Consider the following 20,477-nt stretch of genomic DNA (forward strand, 5'->3'; position numbering starts at 1 on the left):
AGACACAGGAGAACGTACAACTGTTCCTATTTTTATCTGGAACTTGGTCTAATATCCCATTTTCAAACTGCCACTGAAGGACAGTGGCAGCAGTGTGTACCATCTGCAAGATACACTCCAAGAACTCACCTAGGTTCCTGAGACAGCATCTCCCAAACCCACAACTGCTATCATCCAGAAGGATAAGGGCAGCAGATATATGGGAACACCACCACATGAAAGTTCCCTCCAAGTCACTCACTATCTTGATATGGAAATATATTGCCGTTTCTTCATTGTCGCTGGGTCAAAATTTTGGAACCTAACCCTCCCTAACCACCTCACGGGATACAGCAGTTCAAGAAGGCACCTCACCACCACCTTCTCAAGGGTACTGAGGGACAGACAGTAAATGCTGGCCTAGTTAGGTACATGATGTGGAGATGGCGGCGTTGGACTGGGGTAAGCACAGTAAGAAGTCTCACAACACCAGCCCAGTGTTGGACTTTAACCTGGTGTTGTGAGACTTCTTACTAGCTAGGTACATCCAGATCCTATGAATGAATAAAAAAAGCTTACTGCAGTCCACTTGTGTTATTTCCTTGAAGTAGTCAAGGAGATGTGTCAGATAATATCTTTCCCTTCTGAATACTGCATTATTACCATAGAGAATCTTCAAGCATACGCCTGATGTTTGATTCCATTATTTTATAAATGAAATAAAACCAATGATTCTGTAGTTTCTTGCACCTCTTTTGCCAGCCTTTTGAATAGACTGTCACATTTCCAATCTACTGATTCCTCCCTAGTGTCCACTGACTCCCTCAACAATAGTCAATGGTTTACAAATCCAGTTTTCTATTGTACAGATAAATATAGTCTAGTGCCTGGGTATTTACTGCTTCGGGGCATCTTATATAGGTTAAAGCAATATGACTTGCATTGACCTTTAATTTTATCCACATTAACTTTATTTAGGGAGGGTATTATAGTTCTTATCTTCCTGTATGAATATTTAAAAAGTAATTATTCCACATATTTATCAACTTGAACTCATCCTCAGTTTCAAGTCTATTGTACCTTCTGAATGTTATACCTCTGACTGATTTCTTATTGGTATGCTTTGCACCTGCAGTCATGCCTCTCAGTCTTTGTCCCTCTGAGCACGTATTCAAAAATATCCAGGAATTTACCCATTCCATCAGAAAAGTATTACTATATACACTTAAAACATATGCTTATCCTTCTGAAGCATTAGTGCACAACAGCAGATTGTCATCTACTGCCCCCTGGTGGAAACAATGTATTTCAATGGAAACATTCCTACATAAAATAATCCCATATTAGCCCATCCACTTCAATCCCCACCCATTTACACTGCCATTGCTATTATGGCCAGACATTTAGATCAAACAACTCAAGATAGGCATTTGCCATTCCCATAAATGTCAACAGCAAAGATATCACTGATATCACAGAAACACAAAACATAGGAGTAGGTCATTTGGCCCTTTGAGTCTGCTCCATCATTCATTTTGATCATGGTTGATCATCCAACTCAAAGCCCGATCACACCTTTCCCCCAAAAGCCTTTGATCCCCTTTGGCCCAAGAGCTATATCTAACTGTTTCTTGAAAACATACAATGTTTTGGCCTTGGTTGTCTTCTGTGGTAGCGAATTCCACAGGTTTATCACTCTGGGTGAAGAAATTTCTCATCTCAGTCCTAAAAGGTTTACCCTGTGTTCTGAGAATTTGACCCCTGGTGCTGGACACACCCACCATTAGGAACATTCTTCCTTCTTCTACCGTCTAGTCCTGTTAAACCCTTCAATTATTTTGGGCAGGCTTGGTTGTTCACACTGAAAACAACAAAGATGTCGGGTGGGATTTTCCATCCACCTAACCACCCGTCGTATTTTGCGGCAACGGAAGTTGCGCCTGCCATTGGCTGATGGTGTTTCCTGTTGTTCAGAGCCTCCATTGCTGGAGGACCCATGGTGGTGGGCTGGGGGTGGGGGGTTCATCTTTGGTGGGGTCAGGAGATTCTGCTGATGGGAAAGGCCAGAAAGTCCCACTCAATATCCTTTTTTATTGGTTCATGGTTAGTATCACTGGCAAGACTAACATTTGTTATTCATCCTTTTTGCCCTTGAGAAAATATTGGCAAGCTCCCTTCTTGAACTGCTGCTCGGAATGATTTAGTGACAGTAAAGGAACAATCACATAGTTGCAAGTTAGGATGGTGTGTGACTTGGATGGGGAGCTTACAGATGGTCGAGTTCTCAAGCATCTGCTGTCCTTATCCTTCCCGGAAACATCAAGTGTTTGGAATGCACAGATGGTACACATTGCTGCCACTGTAAACCAGTGGTAGAGGGAGTGAATGTTTAAGGTGATGGATGGGATACCCATCAGGCAGGTACTTTGCCTTGGAGGGTGTAGAACTTCTTTTGTGTGTTAGAATCATAGAATCATACAGTGCAGGAGGCCATTTGGTCCATCGAGTCTGCACCAACCACAATCCCACCCAGGCCCTATCCCCATAACGCCATGCATTTACCCTAGCTAGTCCCCCTGAGACTAAGGAGCAATTTAGCATGGCCAATCCACCGAACCCGCATGTCTTTGGAGTGTGAAAGGAAACCAGAGCTCCTGGAGGAAACTCACGCAGACATGGGGGAGAACGTGCAAACTCCACACAGTGACCCAAGCTGGGAATCAAACCCAAGTCCCTGGCGCTGTGCGGCAGCAATGCTAACCACTGCGCCACTGTGCCGTGTTGTTGGACCTGTGCTCATCCAGGAAATTGGAGAGAATTCCATCATGCTCCTAACTTGTGCCTTGTAGATGGTGACGGGCTTTGAGTCTGGAGGTGAATTACTTGCCACACAATTCCCAACCTCTGACTTGCTCTTGTGGCCACAGTATTTATATGGTCATAGAACATAGAACAGTACAGCACAGACCAGGCCCTTCGGCCCACGATGTTGTGCCGAGCTTTATCTGAAACCAAGATCAAGCTATCCCACTCCCTATCATCCTGGTGTGCTCCATGTGCCTATCAAATAACCGCTTAAATGTTCCTAAAGTATCTGACTCCACTATCACTGCAGGCAGTCCATTCCACACCCCAGCCACTCTCTGCGTAAATAACCTACCTCTGATATCCTTCCTATATCTCCCACCATGAACCCTATAGTTATGCCCCCTTGTAATAGCTCCATCCACCCGAGGAAATAGTCTTTGAACGTTCACTCTATCTATCCCCTTCATCATTTTATAAACCTCTATTAAGTCTCCCCTCAGCCTCCTCCGCTCCAGAGAGAACAGCCCTAGCTCCCTCAACCTTTCCTCATAAGACCTACCTTCCAAACCAGGCAGCATCCTGGTAAATCTCCTCTGCACTCTTTCCAGCGCTTCCACATCCTTCTTATAGTGAGGTGACCAGAACTGCACACAATATTCCAAATGTGGTCTCACCCAGGTCCTGTACAGTTGCAGCATAACCCCACGGCTCTTAAACTCCAACCCCCTGTTAATAAAAGCTAACACACTATAGGCCTTCTTCACAGCTCTATCCACTTGAGTGGCAACCTTTAGAGATCTGTGGATATGGACCCCAAGATCTCTCTGTTCCTCCACAGTCTTCAGAACCCTACCTTTGACCCTGTAATCCACATTTAAATTTGTCCTACCAAAATGAATCACCTCACATTTATCAGGGTTAAACTCCATTTGCCATTTTTCAGCCCAGCTTTGCATCCTATCTATGTCTCTTTGCAGCCTACAACAGCCCTCCACCTCATCCACTACTCCACCAATCTTGGTGTCATCAGCAAATTTACTGATCCACCCTTCAGCCCCCTCCTCTAAGTCATTAATAAAAATCACAAAGAGCAGAGGACCAAGCACTGATCCCTGTGGCACTCCGCTAGCAACGTGCCTCCAGTCCGAAAATTTTCCATCCACCACCACCCTCTGTCTTCGATCAGACAGCCAGTTACCTATCCAATCGGCCAACTTTCCCTCTATCCCACACCTCCTTACTTTCATCATAAGACGACCATGGGGGACCTTATCAAACGCCTTACTAAAATCCATGTATATGACATCAACTGCACTACCTTCATCTACACACTTAGTTACCTCCTCAAAAAATTCAATCAAATTTGTGAGGCACGACTTGCCCTTCACGAATCCGTGCTGACTATCCCGGATTAATCCGCATCTTTCTAAATGGTCGTAAATCCCATCCCTAAGGACCTTTTCCATCAATTTACCAACCACCGAAGTAAGACTAACCGGTCTATAATTACCAGGGTCATTTCTATTCCCTTTCTTAAACAGAAGAACAACATTCGCCACTCTCCTGTCCTCTGGCACCATCCCCGTGGACAGTGAGGACCCAAAGATCAAAGCCAAAGGCTCTGCAATCTCATCCCTTGCCTCCCAAAGAATCCTAGGATACATTTCATCAGGCCCAGGGGACTTATCGACCTTCAGTTTATTCAAAACTGCTAGTACACCCTCCCTCCGAACATGTACTTCCTCCAGCCTATTAGCCTGTAACACCTTCTCTTCCTCAAAAACATGGCCCCTCTCCTTGGTGAACACTGAAGAAAAGTATTCATTCATCACCTCCCCTATCTCTACTGACTCCATACACAAGTTCCCACTACTGTCCTTGACCGGCCCTAACCTCACCCTGGTCATTCTTTTATTCCTCACATAAGAGTAAAAAGCCTTGGGGTTGTCCTTGATCCGACCCGCCAAGGACTTCTCATGTCCCCTCCTAGCTCTCCTAAGCCCCTTTTTCAGCTAATTCCTTGCTAACTTGTAACCCTCAATCGAGCCATCTGAACCTTGTTTCCTCATCCCTACATAAGCTTCCCTCTTCCTTTTCACAAGACATTCCACCTCTTTCGTGAACCATGGTTCCCTCACTCGGCCATTTCCTCCCTGCCTGACAGGGACATACCTATCAAGGACACCCAGTATTTGTTCCTTGAAAAAGTTCCACTTTTCATTAGTGCCTTTCCCTGACAGTTTCTGTTCCCATCTTATGCCCCTAATTCTTGCCTAATCGCATCATAATTACCTCTCCCCCAATTGTAAACCTTGCCCTGCCGTACGGCCCTATCCCTCTCCATTGCAATAACAAAAGACACCGAATTGTGGTCACTATCTCCAAAGTGCTCTCCCACAACCAAATCTAACACTTGGCCCAGTTCATTTCCCAGTACCAAATCCTCACCTCTTGTCGGCCTATCCACATATTGTGTCAGGAAACCCTCCTGCACACACTGCACAAAAACTGCCCCATCCGAATTATTTGACCTACAAAGGTTCCAATCAATATTTGGAAAGTTAAAGTCCCCCATGACAACTACCCTGTGACCCCCACACATATCCATAATCTGCTTAGCAATTTCTTCCTCCACATCTCTATTACTATTTGGGGGCCTATAGTAAACTCCTAACAACGTGACCGCTCCTTTCCTATTTCTAACCTCAGCCCATATTACCTCAGTGTGCAGATCCCCCTCGAAGTGCCTTTCCGCAGCCGCTAAACTATCCTTGATTAACAATGCTACTCCTCCACCTCTTTTACCAGCTTCCCTACACTTACTGAAACATCTATACCCCGGAACGTCCAACAACCATTCCTGTCCTTGTTCTACCCACGTCTCCGTAATGGCCACAACATCGTAGTCCCAAGTTGAGTGCTGATAGTGGCATCAAGAAGTCCTCATAAAATTGAAGTTGATGAGAATCATGGAAAATTCTCCACGGGTCGACTGGTCAACCCAGTTAAATGTCTGGCCAGTGGTAAGCCCAAGAATGTTGATGGTGGAGTATTCAGTAATGAATGTCGAGGGGAGGTGGTTAGATTCTCTCTTATTAAATTCTCTCTTGTTGCAGATGACCATGGCCTACTATTTGTGTGGTGCGATTGTTAACCAAGCCTGAATATCGGCCAGGTCTTGCTGCATGCAGTGTGGACTGTTTCAGCACGAGTTGCAGCAAATGGTGAATGCATTGTGCAATGATCAGAAAGCATCTCCACTTCTGACCTTATAATGGAGGGAGGGTCACCAGTTGAACAGTTAAAAAATGGTTGGGCCTAGGACACAATCCCAAGAAAATCCTGCAGCAATGTTCTTAGGCTGATAGGATTAGCCTCCAACAATCGCAACCATTTTACTTTGTGCTACTTACGAGTCCAACCCGTGGAGAATTTTCCATGGTTCTCATCAACTTCAATTTTAATGAGGACTTCTTGATGCCACTATCAGCACTCAATCAAACAGTGCCTTGATATCTCACCTATGGAATTCAGCTCTTTCGCCCATGTCTGGACCAAGGTTGTAATAAGTTCTGGAGCAGAGTCTTGGTGGAACCCAAACTAGACATTGGAGGGTGCTGAGCAAGTACTGCTTGATAGCACTGTCAACAACACCTTCTATCAATTTGCTCATGATAACTGAGCAGATTGAAGGGGCAATAATTGGCCAGACTGAACTTATCCTGTTTCTTGTGGACATAATAGAGTATTTGTTTTACATTGTTAGGTAGGTTCCAGTGTTGTAGCTGTACCGGAACAACTTAATTTGGGGCAGGGCTAGTTCTGAGGCACGAATCTTCAATACTAGAGGTGGGACATTGACAGGGTTCATAGTCTTCAGGTGTTTCTTGATATCACTTGGTGTGAACTGAATTGATTAAAGACTGGCTTCTATGATGGTGGAGGTCTCAGGTCATGCATTCAGTGTTTCTGGCTGATGATAGCTGCAAATGCTTCGCCGTGTCTTCTGCACTGATGTGCTGGGCTCCCCTGTCATTGAGGATAGGGATACTTGTGAAGTGCCCTTGATTAGTTAATTAATTGTCCTTCACCATTCATAACTGAATAGGGCTAGAATTCTGATGCGGTCAGTGAGATGTGGGATTGCTTTACTTGACTAGTAGATTTTCCCCTCCTGTGGTTCCCTCACCATCTGCCGCAGGCCCAGCCTGGCAGCTATGTTTTTCAGGACTGGGCCAGCTCGGTTAATAGTGGTGCTACCAAGTCACTTTTGCTGGCAGACATTGAAGTTCCTCACCCAGAATACACAATGCTCTTGTTACCTTTGGTGTTTAACATAGAGGAATAGTGATTCTTCTGCTCAGTGAATGCTGCAAGAGGTAATCAGCAGGGGAATTCCTTGTCCTGATGCCATGACATGGCAGGGGTCCAAAGTAAATGTAGAGAACTTTTATGGCCACTCCCTCCTATCTGTACACCACAGTGCCGCCGGCTTGGATACGTTTGTCTTGTTAATGGGAGAGGACACACTCGGTGTTGGATGGGTCTGTGACTTTGGATTTAAGGAATGGCTCGGTGAGTATGGCTTTGTTAGGCTGTTGCTGGAGTTGTCAGTGGGACAGCTCTCCTCATTTTGGCGCAACTCCCCAGCCATTCATGAGGAGTACTTTCCAGGATCAACTGGGCAAGATTTGTCTCGTCATTTCTAGTGCTTTGGTCGATGCTGTGTGATCTGCCCAGTTTTATTATTTTGCAACTTTCCTGCTAATGAAAGTCAATGATCATGTTGTGGTACTAACATTTCAGCACTCGTGGGGTGAGGAGAGGAAGGGACTGGGTGCGCTGGATGGGGAGCTGGGGAAGGGTGGGGGGGGGGAGGGGAAGAGAGAAAGAGAGACATGTGCATGTTGATGTGCATGCGCAGACACAGACCACACGTGCGCACAAGCCACACATAAGAACATAAGAAATAGGAGCAGGAGTAGGCCATCTAGCCCCTCGAGCCTGCTCCGCCATTCAATAAGATCATGGCTGATCTGAAGTGGATCAGTTCCACTTACCCGCCTGATCCCTATAACCCCTAATTCCCTTACCGATCAGGAACCCATCTATCCGTGATTTAAACATATTCAACGAGGTAGCCTCCACCACTTCAGTGGGCAGAGAATTCCAGAGATTCACCACCCTCTGAGAGAAGAAGTTCCTCCTCAACTCTGTCCTAAACTGACCCCCCTTTATTTTGAGGCTGTGCCCTCTAGTTCTAGCTTCCTTTCTAAGTGGAAAGAATCTCTCCACCTCTACCCTATCCAGCCCCTTCATTATCTTATAGGTCTCTATAAGATCCCCCCTCAGCCTTCTAAATTCCAACGAGTACAAACCCAATCTGCTCAGTCTCTCCTCATAATCAACACCCCTCGTCTCTGGTATCAACCTGGTGAACCTTCTCTGCACTCCCTCCAAGGCCAATATATCCTTCCGCAAATAAGGGGACCAATACTGCACACAGTATTCCAGCTGCGGCCTCACCAATGCCCTGTACAGATGCAGCAAGACATCTCTGCTTTTATATTCTATCCCCCTTGCGATATAGGCCAACATCCCATTTGCCTTCTTGATCACCTGTTGCACCTGCAGACTGGGTTTTTGCGTCTCATACACAAGGACCCCCTGGTCCCCTTGCACAGTAGCATGTTGTAATTTTTTTCCATTTAGATAATAATCCAATTTGCTATTATTTCCTCCAAAGTGAATAACCTCGCATTTGTCAATGTTATACTCCATCTGCCAGATCCTCGCCCACTCACTCAGCCTGTCCAAATCTCTCTGCAGACCTTCTACGCCCTCCACACGATTCACTTTTCCACTTATCTTTGTGTCGTCTGCAAACTTTGTTACCCCTACACTCAGTCCCCTCCTCCAGATCGTCTATATAAATGGTAAATAGTTGAGGCCCCAGTACCGATCCCTGCGGCACGCCACTAGTTACCATCTGCCAACCAGAAAAGCACCCATTTATTCCGACTCTCTGCTTCCTGTCGGATGGCCAATCCCCAATCCATGCTAACATCTGACCCCCAACTCCGTGTGACCCAATCTTCTTCAGCAACCTTTTGTGAGACACCTTATCAAACGCCTTTTGGAAATCCAAAAACACCGCACATACCATGACACACCCAAGCGCAGACACCGACACATCATTTTTATTAATACTCTTTCTTAACATAGCAATTTATTGCCTTATTTTTGTTCAGCAATTGCTTCTTTTCTTAACATCTCAATTTTAAAACAGTTTATTTTATTCTTGTGCTGAACCCGATTTTTCTGAAATTTGCTAATTGGCCCCTGAGAAACATATTGAGTAAGAAGAAAATGCAGGTGTGGCTCTCTGGGCAAAATGCTTTTACAAGCCTGATCAGGAGGTTCATGGGCTTATCAGAAAGAAACAGTTGCCTTGCACACTCATGATAATTGTGTAGGTGATTGTGATTTTTTTCAAGATTTCAGAAGATCAGAAGGCCCTGACCAATATATTTCCATCGATTTTTGCAACCCTTTCAGTCTAGTGCCTCTTGCAATTCCCCCCATTTAAGAAAATAGATTTCACCCAGCATGTGTCCAATAGTTCCAGATCCACAGAAAGGTGCTTGAACTTGCCTCATATCAAATTAGAGGCAAGGTTGTCCATGACAACCATTCAATTCAGTGTCGTCATCAACTGTTTTTTGAACAGCATTGCAAAGAATGGACTTAAAAGTAACTGTTCCAAGCAATTCTGGAGGTACCGTGGCATCCCTGACACCAGGAAAAAATGACAAAAATTGCAACAAAAACCCAACTGGTTTACTAAACTGCTGCAGGAAAAGGAAACTACATGAGAGTTCAGTCTGTTACTATGTGGTGACTCTTCCATCGAAGTTACACTACAGAACCAAGCTATGCGGCCAGCCATCCAATCCTTGTTGGTATACACCCTCTGCATGAGCAAATAGTTTCAATCACATTTGCCATCCTGTTCCCAGATCAAACACACACCCTTCATTTACCTACTCAATAAAACCTTGAATGCAGTAAGTTTCTGCCTCAATCACTAATCCTGGAAATGAATCACATCTCGTGTGAAAAACTTCCTTCTGGCTTCCACTCTAAATTTCTTTCTTGACTGCTCAACTCCTCTCATATACTTGAAGTCAACGGCTTCTATCTACTCTGTCCTATCCTTTCATAATTTTAAACACTGTCATATTGCTTCATAATCTGCTTCGTTCTGACAAGAAAATCCATTTTTTCATGTCTTACTTCTGATTGATATTTACACCCTAGCATACTCATATTTATCCTCTCCAAAGCCTCATGATCTGTTCTCAATCGATCCTTACTGACACGGAATTCCATTTTCAGTTTTTTAACCTATCTCCCCATTTTATCAATATGCCTTTGCAACTTCTTTTGATTTTCTAAAGGGTTAATCACACTGCCTATTTTGGCATAATTTACAAATTCTGACACCAGTGGATCTTATCTAAATTGATTTCCAAAGTAAACAGAAGTGCCCTGGAAAATAACACTACAGGACATCACACCTATCACCAACCACATGGAAAACTGCCCTCAACTCGAATTCCTGCATTCTACTCTCCAACTAATTTTTATCCAATTTGTTTTAGACCCTCTAGTTCCACATAATTCATCTTTGCTAATCTCCCATGTGGTACCTTTGTTAAAGACTTTCCTAAAATTTATTAATGCCCTTTGAATTGTAACAGGAAAAGAACAAGTTGCGACTCCCTCTCAAAGCAATTCGGGAGGGCAATAAAGATAGTCTTGCCCGAACCCAAGGACCAAATAAAGCAAGTGGAGAATTTACAAGAACTGAAAACCAAAAGTAACCACCAACCTGAAAGTAAAGGCTGTTCCTTAATAACACCATTCTTATTCCTCTCTTCCCAGTCCACAACTTCTTTATAGATCAGTTCTGAAACAATAAAGGTTAATACCCTTAAATTGCAAAATTATCCTGATATTTTCCAAAACAAAACCTCATTGTGCATGAATTATGCTAAATGAAACATCAACCAAATTAGTTGGAACACATATAAGTTAACTGAAAATAGCTTTCTCCAATTCAAAAATGCAGGTTTCATCTATATGACAATTGGATGGTGTGCCAAAACGTATTAAACTATGAAAGTTAGAACTAATTTGCAATATATACAGAGTTATGAGAAAGATTGTGGGAGTTCCTGGACACCAGTGTGAGCCAAGGCAAACACATCTGTAGTGTAAATGGCTTGAGGAGCTTTGACTCAGCTGCAGACAGTCTGATGCATCAGAGAGGGGGAAGTTACCTGGACACTTTATTCCAGGAGGCAGTCACATCCCTTTTGTTAGTCTTCTGATTTGTCGGGAAGGTGTGACTACAAGTGCGGTAGATAATCATGGATGACTGTAATCTACATGTAAATTGGATGAATCAGATTGGTAGTCTAGAAAATGAGTTCATTGTACCCAGAACAATTTCTTAGAGCAGTATGTTTTAGAACCAACCAGGGAGCTGGCTATTCTAGACATGGTAATGAACATCAAGGCAGGGATTAATCAATATCATGGTAAAGCAGCCTTTAGGAGACAGCAATCATAACATATAATTTCATGCTCAGTTTGAAGGCATGTATTGTGGCTCAAAGACTAGTTTTTAAACCTGAATAAAGAAAATTATAAAGGTATGAAAGCAGGACTAGCTAAAATGAACTGGGAAATCGGGGGTTAAAAGATAGGACAGCAGAAATGCAGTGACAGATTTTTAAGGAGATATTTAATAACTTTCAGCAAAGATTTATCCTAGTGAGATATTCTATGAAGAAAAGTTGAACAGGTTGGGCTATGCCAATTGGAGTTTAGAAAAATGAGAGGTGACCTTATTGAAACATACAAGTTCTTGAGGGGAGCTGCTGGGGTGGATACTAGGAGGATGTTGCCAATTGTGGGGAAGACTATAACTAAGGGGCATAATTGAAGAATAAGAGATTCTTCTTTTAAGACTGAGGATGAGATTTTTCTCCGCGGGTCATGAGTTTCTGGAATTCTCTTCTTCACAGTGGTGGTGGCTGGATATTTAACAGACAAGGAATCCAAGGGTTATGGGGCCAACCGCAAACAGGAAAGTGGAGTTGAGACCACAACCAGATCAGCCATGATCTTACTGAATGGTGGAGCATGCTCAAAAAGCCAAATGGCCTGCTCCGGTCCTATTTTACCAGGAACCAGGGAACACAAGTTTAAATGCAGATTAAAATTACCAAGGATGAGAAGTCACTACTGTACAGAAGCAGGGAAGGAGTGATGATATCTTGGGAACAAACTCAAGATGGAGCTTGGTGCTGTGGTAGAGAATGAAGATTGCAATACAGAAGTAAACCGATTGAATAAGTGGAGGTTCTGGAAAGAGAAGCTGCTAGATGTTTAGGGTGAACACTCAAGGTGTGATTTGGTAATAAGGCCAATATTGCCACTATGTTGTTTATGGACAGTTTTGGTGAGAAATAACTAGTAGCTTCAATAAGAGATAAAGGGTGGGATTTTCTGGCCTTGCTCACCCCGAAACCGGAAAATCCCGCCAGAAGTCAATGAATCTTTCAATGGTCCATCCCTCGCCCACTCTGATTCCTGTGGCGGGCAGGATGGTAAAATTCACCCAAGGTGTGACTATCTGTCAGCAAATGTTCCAACAGAAACAGGATGTCAAAGCAATTGTCCATAAAAAAAATCAGACTTGGCAAAGGTATTGCATGCAAGTCAATAGACATTCCAGAGAGAAATGTGGAAACAGGCCATGACTGTTAATTTGCTGGAAAAGACTAATGAGGCATTGCTGGGCAGGTTGACTGAATCTGGAAGGAAGTGGGCAAAAGAAACAGAAAAGAGGATGTGGTTAGCAGCAAAGATGCCAAGGCACAGAGTAGCAGTGGGCATATCCAAATGCAATTCAAGCATGGCACAAAGCATGGCAATCCATTGGGGGTAGGAGAGGTCAAATTAAAAAATGGAAGGGGGAGGAAAATGACAAACATGCCAAGCTAACAGAAGGGAGAAGGCCTTAAAGAGTATAAAAACAGCCGAGCGGAAAAAGTGCATGTAATGGGCCCCGTGTCCAGAGTCAATTAAAATATGCACAAGATGAACACAAGAAAAAAAACCAAGTTAAACAGCATTAGCAAAGTTGAAAGACATGTTGTGATTATAAACAGAGGAAAGGAAGGAGACAATACAAGAAATGAATTTTAAAGTCTAAAGTCCAGTGAAGCTGACATGTAGATAGGATGGAGTTATCTTAAGAGCATTAATAAATCCAGTTTAGACAGTTGAAGGGAGAGTGGGAACTGTTCAGGATCAAGGTGTTAATTTGTGTTCTGTTTGGCTATCTAACAGAAAACAGAGAGTTGGAATAAATGGGTGCTTTTCCGGTTGGCAATCAGTGACTAGTGGCGTGCCGCAGGGATCGGTGCTGGGGCCTCAACTATTTACCATATACATAGATGATCTGGAGAAGGGGACCGAGTGTAGGGTAACAAAGTTTGCGGATGACACAAAGATGAGTGGGAAAGCAAATTGCGTGGAGGACACAGAGACTCTGCAGAGAGATTTGGATAGGCTAAGTGAGTGGGCAAGGATCTGGCAGATGGGAGTATAACGTTGGTAAGTGTGAGGTTATCCACTTTGGAAGGAATAATAGTAAAATGGACTATTATTTAAACGGTGAAAAATTACAACATGCTACTGTGCAGAGGGACCTGGGGGTCCTTGTGCATGAATCACAAAAACTCAGTTTGCAGGTGCAGCAGGTAATCAAGAAGGCAAATGGAATGTTGGCCTTTATCGCGAGAGGGATGGAGTATAAAAGCAGGGAGGTCATGCTGCAACTGTACAGGGTACTGGTGAGGCCGCACCTAGAGTACTGTGTACAATTTTGGTCCCCTTATTTAAGAAAGGATATATTAGCTTTGGAGGGGGTACAGAGAAGGTTCACCAGGTTGATTCCGGAGATGAGGGGGTTAGCTTATGAGGAGAGATTGAGTAGACTGGGCCTGTACTCATTGGAGTTTAGAAGGTTGAGGGGAGATCTTATAGAGACATATAAGATAATGAAGGGGCTAGACAGGGTAGGAGCAGCGAGGTTATTTCCACTTACAATGGAAACAAGAACTAGGGGGCATAGCCTCAAAATACAGGGGAGTCAATTTAGAACAGAGTTGAGGAGGAACTTCTTCTCCCAGAGGGTAGTGAATCTTTGGAATTCTCTGCCCAATGAAGCAGTAGAGGCTACCTCGTTAAATATGTTTAAGTCACAGATAGATAGATTTTTAACCATTAAGGGAATTAAGGGTTATGGGGAGCGGGCGGGTAAGTGGAACTGAACCCACTATCACATCAGCCATGATCTTATTGAATGGCAGACCAGGCTTGAGGGACTAGATGGCCTACTCCTGCTCCTATTTCTTATGTTCTTATGTTCAGCTGTTGAAGGTTGCCCAATGGGAACAATGTTGAGGAGTGGAGAGTCAATCAAGAGCTAAACAAAATGGTTGCGAGCTTCAAGTTTTTAGGTGTCCAGATCACCAATAACTTGTCTTGGTACCTCCATGCTGACACTATAATTAAGGAAGCCCACTAACACCTCTACTTTCTCAGAAGACTAAGGAAATTTGGCATGTCCACTACGACTCTTACCAACTTTTACAGATGTACTATATAAAGCATTCTTTCTGGTTGTATCATAGCTTGGTATGTCTCTAGCTCTGTCCAAGACCGCAAGAAACTACAAAGGATCGGAACAGCAGCCAGCATAATTAAGGACCCGACGAACCCCGGATATACTATCTTCCACCTTCTTCTGTCGGGAAAAAAATACAAAAGTCTGAGGTCACGTACCAACCCACTCAAAACCAGCTTCTTCCCTGCTGCCAGACTTTTGAATGGACCTACCTCGCATTAAGGTAATTTTTCTCTACACCCTAGCTATGACTGTAACACTACATTCTGCATTCTCTTCTTTCTTTATGTACGGTATGCTTTGTCTGATTAGCAGGCAAGAAACAATACTTTTCACTGTATACTAATACATGTGACAATAATAAATCAAATCAAATCAAAATGAGTTTTGTGCAGCAGAGGCTAATGTGTTAATAGTGTGCAAAGGCAGACCTAATACACCAGGTGTGAGAATCGAGGGAACACGGAACATCAATCGATAGGATTTGGTGCGTATGAGGAAGCTAACCTGAGCAACAGTTTCAAGGAATGAGGAGTACACAAGATCAGAAGTAATAGTAGGAACTTCAGAAGCCACTTAACCCAGTTATGAAGGATGATGGATGACATAGGATGACTGAAGTCAGCAATCACAGGAAGCAAGCAGAAGGCAGCCACGATCACTCAATAGCAAGGATGCAGAATGCAGAGCAGGATCAAAATTGGCAGGAACAGATTAAAGCTAATCAAGCCTGGAATGTAAATTTCCCCGAAGTCAATCTGAAAACCAAACTCATGGAACTCGGTGACATACTGGAGTGGAAGACATCAATCGAGAAATCAGCAAAATCAGTAACAAAAGTAAGTGTCAACATTAAGGTCCAGAACCCAGTGGAGAAATGGACTTCAATACAGAAAAAGGAAGGTTTCTGTTCAGGACTCAATACGGCATCAGAGACACCACTCGGTGCAGTCCTGGAACCTCAGCTCAGCGGGTAAAAGCAATTGGGTACTGTAGCTTAGAATACTTGAAACAATTGAGTGACAGGGCAGGGACCTGGCATATAGTGTGATCCAGCACAGCAGCATAGTCTTCATGTTAGAGGAATCTAAACATCTGAGAAATCAAACTTGGGCAGAAATTCAAACATGAAGAACACAACAAAAGCACAGATCAAATTTGGTCAATAGGTGGGCAATATGACCTGCAATGATGACATTACATTGTAGCTTAGATATGTTGACTGAGCTAAAAGGCACCCAGTTTTAGTGCTAGGACATCTTGACCAAATTGACAAATTTTAATAGTTTTAAGCTATAGGGATAGCAATGTATTAAATTATGTTTTTGCCCTCCAACTGCAGGAGAGTATTTTAATAAAGCCATCCATCACCTTGAATAATACTGTCTACTTTAATTTTAATGTTGCTTTGTTCTTCAGATTTTTCATGATAAAGAAGTAATTTTAACTGGGTTTTAACTTACTGCAGAACCAGTTTGATGTTTAACCAGTATGTACACAAATTGAACATCCATTTATTTCCTTCTATGTAATCACATTAAATATGAAATTTTAGTGGAATACACTAAATCTTAAGTATTAGTATTTCAGTCAATCTTAAGTACCAGTTTATGGATATTCACCTTTCCATTCCTCTATAGTGTGTTCTCGCTCCTCCAATTGCTTATCGTAGATCTGCGGAGGGGGCTATTGCACAAACATAAACCTTATTAGAATCATTATGAAGCATTAATCAAAGAAATGAACAATTCTTTCTTTATAACTATGACATTGTGTGCTCAGTTACAGACTTTATACCTGTTTGTAATCATAACTCAAAGCTTTCCTGTTTCAACTCTCTGAAAGACTACAAACTACTATATAAGCAATCCTAAAGTGCAGGAGGTAGTACTCAGATTACAAGAGATTATTGCTCGCAACTTTGAAAATGTGATAAAGAATGTTAAGGTTCAATGGGCTCATCTTTTACATCAAAGTCTTGCACAAAACACACTTTCTAACCTCATGTTTCCAGTAATATCTTTTCATCACATTTTCCTGATAATGCACCATTGTTTAAAAACCAGTAACATGGGCAAAATCACAAGAGAAGGATGCTGGTCTCAAAGAATCAGGATAAATAAAATATCATCTTTAAGTGAATCAACAAAGGCATGGTAGGGAAACTGTGTGTAACATAGATAAACTTATTTGTGTTTACCCTCTAATAGAATGAGTAATTCCTCCAAACTCTTTCAGGAGAAATGTTCCTTGATCAGGACCCACCCTGATATACGTGGGATATTAATGCATTCCTAACATTGATCTTGGCTTAGTAGTAGCACTCTCACCTCTAAGGCAGAAGGCTGTGGTTTCATACCCAATTCCAGAGACTTGAGCAGATAATCTAATACTTAATGCAGTACAGAGGCAGTGCTGCACCATTTCTTGGAGGAGATGTTAAACTGAGGTTCCACCTTCTTTCTCACCTAGGCATAAAATATCACATGGCACTATTTCGAAGAACAGTAGGGGACTTCTCTTGAATGTCCTGGTCATTATTTATCCCCCAACCAACATCACGAACTATCTGCCCATTTTTAAAATCATTGCTTGTAAGACTTTTCTGTGTTTCCCTAGACTACAACAGCCCCTGCAGTTTAATTGAGTATAAAGCGCTTTAGAATGTCACAAAGCTGTGAGAGACACTATAGAAAGGCATGCCCTGTCTGTCTTGCTTCTGCCCCAGTTGTGGAAGGGAAAAACAGCCAATATTCTCCACCAGATTATCCACCTCATAAACATTCTGGTTGAAGGCAAAACAACAAACCCAAACAAATGAGTTGCACCAATCTGAAATTACTGTTTTATTTCAGAAGTAAGGCACTTAACCATTATACGTCCTCATTGATTTATGAGGCAGCAATCAACAATCACGTTAAGCAAAAGAAAGCTTGATTCAACTCAAAGAAGGGACAGAGGAAGTCTAGAAATAAAAAATGGATAGCTTTAATACTTAAAATGCAGCCCTCATACCTTCCTTTCCAACGACTCTAGTAATTAGTCTTACATTATTTTGTAAAACACAGATTGTACTACCAGTTTCTATAGTCACAGCTATTTTAAAATGCAGTCCTTTTAAGAATCAGAATGTTCTGGATCTACTTTCAGTTGCTTTTGCACAACGTTAACAAAGTCAGCCTCCTCATTTTTCAAATGTTTACAGTCTCATAGCGCAACACCACAACTGTGTAAGCATAGTTCAGGAGGAGCTCAAGCTCATATCACCAGATGATCCTTCGCTTTTAAACTCTTTGGGTCAGAGCACTAGCTAAATTATTCTCGGCAGGGTAAGTCTCTGAGACCGATAGAAATTGATGAATGTTCTCACGTGTCTGAACAGAGTGTCAGTCACCAGCTTAACACAACAGTGTGCAGCTGACTAGGAGGCTCAGCAAAATCACCCACTGAGCTCCGGAAAGATCTGGAAGCATAAAAGTGTAGTGACCTTGAGAGCCATGGGCATTGGATGCCCACCCACATAAATGGAGGCTCTCTCCAGCCCAATCATTTGGCCTGCCCGGGCAGTGTAAAAATCTGCTCTTTAGCACATTATCTAGGTTTACACTCCAATGCAGAAAATGCCATAGTGTCAGACTGGCTGTCTACTGTACATAAAAGATCCCATTGTACTATTCCAAGAATGATGGAATTCTCCCCAGAGACTTAGTCGATATTCATCTCTCAAGTCAACATCTAAAACAAATAAGTTGTTCATTTATTTTGTTGCTCTTTGTAGGAGCTTGCAATGTGCAAATGGTCTCACCTATATGTTGAAAAGAACCAGACTGTCTATCACAACAACTGGCCAGGAACTTCCAAAATTAACAGACGATAGTTATATATGATTTAGGATCATTATTGTATAATTGGAAGATGAGCATAACTCATCTATTCCACTTTGACTTCCTAATGTTCTTGATTTTTATGACATGCCACACCATACTCTTGAATCTTTACATGTCAAAGCTTCTAAAAGTACCTTTGTACTGCTGTCTGCATTGTCTCAACATCAAATCTTCCTATTGCAGTAACAGGGTTAGAGCTAACTGGCTCTACCATTTTTTAAAACGATTACTTCCAGGCCAAACAAATCTCTGGTCACAACACTTCCATCAAGGCAGCCCTACAAACTTGGCCCCATGCTACATGGTCAAGATGTGGCTTTTGCACAGTTTCAAGAGCAATCCTGCCTATGCAATCTTCAGTTTGTCAGTCCTTTCTAACATGAGAGTATTTTCCAATCATCTAATTGAGAGAATAGTATTAAAAAGATGAATAGGTTATTAAATTTTATCATTTAACAATGTGCACCACGTCCCCACTATAGGCATTTGTGATGAAAAAATGTTACATAATTCTTCAGGAATAAAATATGGGAGCTCTTTTCTTCTTCAGCCTTACTTGTGCTTTTCATACAGAGAACAAACATAGAATAAATTCCATATATGACAGATTATGTTATGAGAGACAATTAACTCCTGTTTTGATTGGACCCACTTAATTAACCAAACTGACAATCTCTGAATTTTATACTAATTTAACAATTTGGGACAGTTTGGTAAATGCAGATTTTCAGCATACTCCCCATTTCCAAATAGGTAGGAATTTTACTTATGCCTGGAAGATCTTCTACCTTCAGAGCCTATACAACCTTCATTCTGATGATATGTAGCAAACGTTTCGATTGTAAAAGCAACTCCAGAGAATAAAGTTGACAGGGTGAAATGGTACCAAAATTTGACCAGACCAACAGCTCAGTTGCATTGCTAATAAATTAGTTTCAGGTTAATTCATAGAATCATAGAGTGCAAAAGAGGCCCTTCAGCCCATCGAGTCCGCACCGACCCATTAGAAACACCTGAACTCCAACCTATCCCATCTGCCAGCAATTGGCCCATAGCCCTGAATTTTATGATGTGCCAAGTGCTCATCCAGATACTTTTTAAAGGATGTGAGGCAACCTGCCTCCACCACCCTCCCAGGAAGCACATTCCAGGCCGTCACTACCCTCTGGGTAAAAATGCTTTTCCTCACATCCCCCTAACCTCTTGCCCCTCACCTTGAACCTATGGCACCTCTTGACTGACCCTTCAACTAAGGGGAATAGCTGCTCCTTATCCACTCTGTCCATGTCTCTCGTAATCTTGTACACCTCCATCAGGTCGCCCCTCAGTCCTCTCTGCTCCAATGAAAACAACCCAAGCCGACCCAACCTCTCTTCATAACTTAAATGTTCCATCCCAGGCAGCATCCTGGTAAATCTCCTCTGCACCCCTTCCAGTGCAATCACATATTTCCAATAATGTGGCGACCAGAACTGCACACAGTACTTCAGCTGTGGCTTCACCAAAATTCTACACAACTCCAACATGATTTCCCTGCTTTGGTAATCTATGCATCAATTGATAAAGGCAAGTGTCCCATACGCCTTTTTCACCACCCTACTAACGTGTCCTTCGCTTTCAGAGATCTGTGGACAAACACGCCAAGGTCCCTTTGTTCCACAGAAATTCCTAGTGTCCTATCATTCATTGAATACTTTCTTGTCAAATTGCTCCTTCCAAAATGGCCTCACACTTTTCAGGGCTAAATTTAATCTGCCACTTATCTGCCCATTTAACTATTCCGTCTATATTTTCTTGTAGCCTAAGACACTCCATCCAATCTTAGTGTCATCTGCAAACTTACTAATCCTACCCCCCATCAATGTTATTTATATAAATGACGAATAATAGGGGGCCAACACAGATCCCTGTGGTACGCCACGGGTTCCAGTCACTAAAGTAGCTTTCTGTTATAGTTGGCATTGGATGTTAAAGAGTTTTTTTGCTTCTGGGACAAAGTTTGTTCTATTGGAAGGGGAGTGGGTTGTGTGTCCAAA

The 20,477-nt window shown here is 42.6% G+C and overlaps 1 protein-coding gene across 5 annotated transcripts in view; it reads right to left on the reverse strand.

Moving 5' to 3' along the window:
• LOC144505115 (mitogen-activated protein kinase 9) overlaps positions 1–20,477 on the reverse strand; it is a 64,580-nt gene that overhangs the window by 13,727 nt on the left and 30,376 nt on the right. For 3 of the 5 annotated variants that reach the window (XM_078230979.1, XM_078230977.1, XM_078230982.1), the window contains exons 10-11: positions 16,177–16,240; positions 10,682–10,759 (exon numbers count right to left, since the gene is read on the reverse strand). In XM_078230979.1, the coding sequence (XP_078087105.1) occupies positions 10,682–10,759; positions 16,177–16,240 (142 nt within the window). Of the gene's footprint in view, positions 1–10,677; positions 10,760–16,176; positions 16,241–20,477 lie in introns of all 5 variants that reach the window. The other 2 variants (XM_078230981.1, XM_078230980.1) reach the window with 1 other exon arrangement.

This window comes from Mustelus asterias, chromosome 16, assembly GCF_964213995.1.
Source record: "Mustelus asterias chromosome 16, sMusAst1.hap1.1, whole genome shotgun sequence".
NCBI classification, from domain to species: Eukaryota; Metazoa; Chordata; class Chondrichthyes; order Carcharhiniformes; family Triakidae; genus Mustelus; species Mustelus asterias.